Source organism: Naegleria fowleri, assembly GCF_008403515.1.
Source record: "Naegleria fowleri strain ATCC 30894 chromosome Unknown tig10, whole genome shotgun sequence".
NCBI lineage: Eukaryota > Heterolobosea > Eutetramitea > Acrasida > Naegleriidae > Naegleria > Naegleria fowleri.
The window spans coordinates 43455-49601 of NW_025407942.1; the positions used below are offsets into that span (position 1 = coordinate 43455).

A 6147-nucleotide genomic window follows, 5' to 3' on the forward strand; every position below is an offset into this window, starting at 1 on the left:
GTAAACGCGAAAAAAAATGAGAAAAGTGTTGCAACCATCGTCGGGCTCGCCTCTCGTAAAGTTTGTTGCTTTGTCCCATAAACCCACAACAACAAGTCTTTTGAGTCAGGGAGCTTTCTCATCATCATGTATTCATCATCAACAGCATCAAAAGCAAACATTTAGTATGAGTTCCATCCGAACACAACAACAGCAATATAATTTTGAAGAGGAAGAAGAAAAGAACTTACCACCATCAAACATCATCCAAGATAGCTTCCCTGTTGCCAAATCTCATTTGAAAGAGAGATACATGCAACCACCAAAACTCGACAGGCATGGCAACCCTGTTTGGGACTATACCAAAATGAAAGCCTTTGATAAATCTAAATATCCAGCCATTGAATCACCATTCCTTACAATTCCAAAGCAAAAGAGACACGAATGGAAAGTAAGAGACTACGACGAAAAGATGGCAGTCGAGTTCCGTTGTGGCATAAAGTCAGACGATTTTATGGTAACTGGTTTAGCACCTTTGGAGAGTCCTCTTGGCTCGGACTCAGAGGCTACAAAATTTGTTTTACCAGTTTCGGAGACTAGTATTGAACAAGTGAAGAAGATTTTCAGTTTCACCACGGCAGCCAAACCAGAAATCAACAAGCAGAAAAAACAAGTCCAAGTTTTACGTTTCCAAAAATCTCCTAGAGACACCGGTAGTGCTCCTGTTCAAATTGCTGTTTTAACTGAACGCATCAAGGCACTCACTGAACATTTAAAGACTAATCATAAGGATTATACATCGGCAAGAAAATTGCAAGTCATTGTCAATAGAAGAAAGAGAATGATGAGATATTTGAAGAGAACAAATCCTGACATTTATTGGGAAACAATTCGTAACTTGGATATGAAGATTAGTTTAGTTGATTAAAGTTAGGTAATCACTACTTTTGGATATCAACATGTTTTACCAACATTGGAAATTTTCTTGTTTATTTCACGATTTTCATGGAGGTTTGTTTAAGATTGTACAGTGCACTTTTGAGGAAATGCTCGAATCACATTTTACATGCAAGCGATTGCTGTTTAAATCGCTGCTGTTGCATCTGTATCATGACGGTCGATGGTGTTATTGATTAATCTTTGTCTTTAAAAAACTTTTATCGAGTAGTGTCTCTCCACTCCTTTTATTTGTCGCATATTGCAATAGACTAGGCGAATTACCTGTCGATTGATTAATCAATAACACCATCAATTTATTGCAAACACGAGCTCGACACAAAACTTTAGATCACTCGAATAGGAGACACACTCTTGTGATCAACAAGTGGCTGGCTGCATCACCTTGCGAACACAATGTCCACATCTCCCATGGTAACAAGCGGTGACCAATGGTCGAAACCAGCAACAACAAACACTCCAGCAACAACCGTAAAAACAAACAACACCTTATTAGCAGAAGGCACTGATCAGCAGAACATGGAAAACTTGCCATCTGCATCCACAACTGCCTCAACAGGAGACACCAATGCACAGGCCGCCTCAACCAGCATGACAGAACCTAAGAACCCTACTGAACCTACTGAACCTCCAACCACACAAGCAGAGGAGATTCTCACACAAAACGTTTCAGAAGTTCGTTTTGAGCAAATCTCAACAGCAGCAACAACAACAACAACAGCAGACACGAGCAAGACACAAGAACCTTCTGCAATGACCTTTGAAGATGTAACCTCCAATACAAGCACAGGAGAGCCCAGTGAAGAGCATCCACCCATCATTACCGAAGAAACCACCTCTCCAGTCACAGCTACAGGAGGTGGAACCGAAGAGGTGGCAAAACAACGTGTAGAAACAACAACCATGATGGCACCATCTCACCAACCTGCCCATACCACAACGGCAAGTGTAACTGTCATGAGTGGTGATGAGAATACTGATGATCCACTCCGAGCCAATTACCTCAATAAGAGTTTCTACCATTTGAAAGATGTCGATGAGGAAACTCTGAATAGCTATTGCAAATACTTTGGAGAGAATGTCGAGGGTCTCACCTCCAAGTACAGAAAGCTCGCTCGTCTCATCTCCCACTATCCAAACTTTGTACGGCGAGGCATGGAACGTTTCACCTTAGATAACTTGAAGGAAATGTGCCAAGAGTTGAATTTATCAACGGAAGGAAAGAAGAGTATTCTTATTGATCATCTCTTTGATTACTACATGAATATCCATAAAGGAGACTCACTCGAAATGATGGTCACGAACGAGGCTGGTACAACAACAACAGCAAGGGTGAAGTGTCCACCGCCACCACCACCTCTCCACAAACAATGAGGAAATCCACTCGACACAGAAAGACGAGTCCAAAACTAGGTGAAGAGAAGGAGGCAGCAGAGGAAGAGGCAGCAGGACCTACAAGAACACGTGCTGCTCCAAGAAAAGCAAGAACTCAACGAGGAAAGACTAAAAAAGCCATGGAGGAAGAGGAAGAAGAAGAAGAAGGAGCAGCAGCCGAAGAGGAAGAAGAATCTGCTCATGGACCCAGTGGTACCTCAACGAAGAAACGAAAGATGTCCCACGCTGATACCACCACAGCTCAAGAAACGAGCATTAGTAAGAGTGAATTCTTGAGATTGGCTCGAGAATTGCGTTTCACGGTGGATGATAGGGAACATGTGGCTCATCAGAAGGGAGAACTCCATGGCTCCTTTGGGTGGCATTACAGTGGAAAATCAAATATTGTGTTGGATCGTTATAATGTTCCTGTAACTATTACTTTGAATGTGGTCGTGAATAAGAGTGGAAGAAAGAAGGAGGAGTAAATGACCAAGTTGAATTCCTTATGATTCATTCTCAATCAACACTACTATAACAAAAATTCAATTCCTTGTTGAAATTTAAAAGTAACTCCCTAAAAGACTTTAAAGGAATAATCGATCATCTAGTCCAAAATAATGAGGACTCAACATTGGCAAACCTCTATCGTCTCACCTGGTGAGGATTAAATTCGGTAAATTTTAGTCTCTTTTTTCGATCTTTCATTTGAGTTTCATGGACACCCTGTGAGAAACTTTGATATTCATCCGTAAAGGTCAAGGAATGTTGCGGAGAGGACGACAACTGATTGTGTTGTTGAGGAGAGGGTTGTTGCTGGTGAGCACTTGTTGAATATGCTTGTGCGGTGGCCAGATGACCCAATGGTTGTCTTGCCTTTTTCTTTTTCTTTTTAGTTGGATGTGTTGGAAGAGGATTCATTGGGATGTTATTATTGTTGTTGTTGTTGGTATTACTTTGAATATTATTAAGGGTTGTTGAAGCATCAGTAAGGAGCAAGAGGTTTGAACAAGAATACGACGACCTGCCACTAAAATCTCCATTTCCGACCATACCCGATGATGATGATGTTGCTGATGCTGGTGGATTTGTTTGACTGGTTACAAAATTCGTAATCTCCTGATTCAGCAATCGATTGTGTTGAAGGGATGGAGTCATAGGGACGGAATCATTATTCCTGCCTGGTGGATCAGAATGACCAACACACGTGCTCACTCCATAATTGGAATTATTGAGATTCATGGCGGTGTTGTGTGGTGGGTTCATGGCATTGCATGTGGTGGTGGTTGTGAGAGAGACATCCAAGGGATGCGCTGTTGTTGTTGTTGCCTGATTGTGTTGTTGTTGTTGTGCATGATGCCATGAAGAAGCTAGCTGTGGTGTGGAAGGAGAGTCTGTCATTCGACATGTTGTTGTGGTTGCACTCGCAGGAGAATAGGGTGAAGAATAGGTAGAGGAGGAACGAGGAGAAGAAGTGTGGTTAAACCACGGTGGTGATGATGAGGAGGAGGATGATGATGATAACGAAGGAAAAGTCAGTAATCCTTCCCGAATGAGCTCTTCATAGGATTCCGTTTGAAAGATGAAGGAACTAAATGTTGAAAGGGATGGCGGATCATGATTGCCTGTCGTATTGGTGGTGTTGGTGTTGGCAATTACAGAAGATAAAGTCTGCTGCGTCGTCGTCGTCAAAGAAGAAGAAGAGGTCGATCGAACTCCTTCCAAATGTTGTGGCACCTCGTTGTTGTTGGTGATGGAAGTGGTGAAGGATGGAAAGTTGAACGGAGTGCTCGACATGAGAAAAGACTTGTCAAGACAATTTCTTCTTCTTGCCTGTTGATGTTGTTGTTGTTTTTGATTTGAACCCAATGAGTGCCTTCTCGCTGTTCATGATCCTTGTCGAGCGTCATTGCGCGAAACATGGAGTTATATTGGTTTCCAAGTTCTCATGAGACTTTATTGAAGGTCGCTCAAGAAATAAGCGAGGGGATTTCATCATGATTGAAAAGATACTCAATTCCAGTTGGTGGTGGGAGCTCATGTCGGGCTCTTGTTGACGGAGAGGACAGGGGTTGATGGAGTGGTTGATTGAGCATGGTTGTGGTCGCAACATTTAAGGTGTTGAGTTGGCAGTATTGTTTGATTGAGAATGAAAGAAGGTTGGTGAGTTGAAATACATGTATGGTTGATATTCTGTGGCATGGTTGGCCACAACGATGTTCTGCCATGTTTCTTGGCGAGATCTCTCTCTCAATGGAAAATTGTTGACAGATATCTCACTTTGTACCACTCAAACCCTCTCTCAGATGGCTCTCAAGTTTCTCGAGAACCAGGTTGAAAAGTTCAGGCAATGATGAATGCGGGCTTGATTTCTTTTGCTATGCTTGTAGATTGAGGCGTCGCTTGATTGCAAGTAGGCAATTGCTTTCTATGTGGAAGAATACACCATCTAGCATGACGTTTCACAAAATATGCGCTTCATGATGATGCTCTTCGCAGGCATTCAAAAGACCAACACATTCACTCATTCCAAATTAAAGCGGACCCGCTTAGCTTTTACGGTAACCTTATCACACGATCACCAACTCGACGTAAGATTTCTCCCTATACTTAGGGTTGAGCTGTTTTTAAGCTCCGATAAACTTGATACCTTGCAAGCAGGTACTTGCTGCCCGAGAGTCAAATCCTTATTAACCACATGAATCATATTGAGGCCATTTTTTTTAATGTTAGTTTTCATAACTCGTTGAAACGCGCTCCTACAAGTTGCTTGATTTGGATTTTGATAGACTTTCATTTAAAGTAGAAGCTATTGTAAACGTATATATTTGTGCTTGAATTGAGTGTGAATAATCTCTGGACCGTCCTCTCTCAATTCTTTTGAGACCAAATACTGAAAGAGATACTTTTTCCATGTTGCTAATAGAAAAACAAGAGTGAATTGAAGCGAATAGTTGTTCGCGTGTTTCCAATAATGAATTATTGGAAAATTGTATCACTGGTGGTATTCATGAAATAAGTTCAATCAACAACAACAGAACTATAGCCATAATCAAACACACTGTATTAATAACTGCTACTCAAAATTTGATTGAAGTACGAAATCCAATCTTGGACGCTGAAATCTTCTCCATTCTGTACTGGAACCTTGTTCACATAAAAACTTGGAGTTGCAAACACGCCCGTCGCAGTCGACAATTTGAATAAAGTTCTTGTTCTCATGTCGATAGAAGGATCATTCATCAATTTCAAATATGCTTGCTGAGGAATGATATTCAAACTCTTGATATTATTGGAATAAATTAAATTCATTATTTGTGGTTGAGTCATGGCATTCACAATATTATTGTACAAGGGTGTTTGATTGGTGAAAAAAGAATTCACAATTTGTTTCAACACACGTTGATCATAATTGGTGTATCGATTCACACCCACATAGGTCATTGAACCTAAATAGGAGGCAGTATGATAAGGCAGTGGCAACAAGTACAAATTGAATCGGATTGGTGCTGAACTTGTGGCATTCGAAAAGTAATACGAATCCAATTGTGAGAAAACACTCGTCCACCAAGCTGCGCTATCACTACATAATAAATCCACAAATAAATCAAATTCCACTAAAATTCGTTGTTGTTGTTGTTGTTGAAATCCAGGTGGCACTAAACTCAAAACATCATTCCGAGAAGAGAATGGTGGTGAAAGAGGAGATGTTCTCCAATAAATTGACGGTATATTCGGAGCACCGAATGATAAAGAAGAGAACATCATGGCAGTGGTCATCGTGACGATTGTTGAGACTGTCATCATGATGAGAGAGCACAAGCGAAACATTTTTTA

The 6147-nt window shown here is 41.1% G+C and overlaps 4 protein-coding genes across 4 annotated transcripts; 2 read left to right on the plus strand and 2 right to left on the minus strand.

Annotated features, from left to right (window-relative positions):
- Positions 1–16: 16 nt before the first annotated feature.
- FDP41_011657 (uncharacterized protein) lies at positions 17–907 on the plus strand (the record flags this gene model as incomplete). The annotated part of the gene is made up of 1 exon (XM_044702089.1): positions 17–907. One exon carries the CDS (start codon positions 17–19, stop codon positions 905–907), a length of 891 nt encoding a protein of 296 aa, XP_044566965.1.
- A 425-nt stretch (positions 908–1332) lies between these two features.
- FDP41_011658 (uncharacterized protein) lies at positions 1333–2798 on the plus strand (the record flags this gene model as incomplete). Its single annotated transcript, XM_044702090.1, has 2 exons — positions 1333–2273; positions 2330–2798. The coding sequence occupies 2 exons, from the start codon at positions 1333–1335 to the stop codon at positions 2796–2798; spliced, it is 1410 nt and encodes a 469-aa protein (XP_044566966.1).
- A 157-nt stretch (positions 2799–2955) lies between these two features.
- On the minus strand, positions 2956–4107 carry FDP41_011659 (uncharacterized protein; the record flags this gene model as incomplete). Its single annotated transcript, XM_044702091.1, has 1 exon — positions 2956–4107. One exon carries the CDS (start codon positions 4105–4107, stop codon positions 2956–2958), a length of 1152 nt encoding a protein of 383 aa, XP_044566967.1.
- Positions 4108–5376: 1269 nt separating this feature from the next.
- FDP41_011660 (uncharacterized protein) lies at positions 5377–6078 on the minus strand (the record flags this gene model as incomplete). Its single annotated transcript, XM_044702093.1, has 1 exon — positions 5377–6078. One exon carries the CDS (start codon positions 6076–6078, stop codon positions 5377–5379), a length of 702 nt encoding a protein of 233 aa, XP_044566968.1.
- Between the last annotated feature and the right edge of the window lie 69 nt (positions 6079–6147).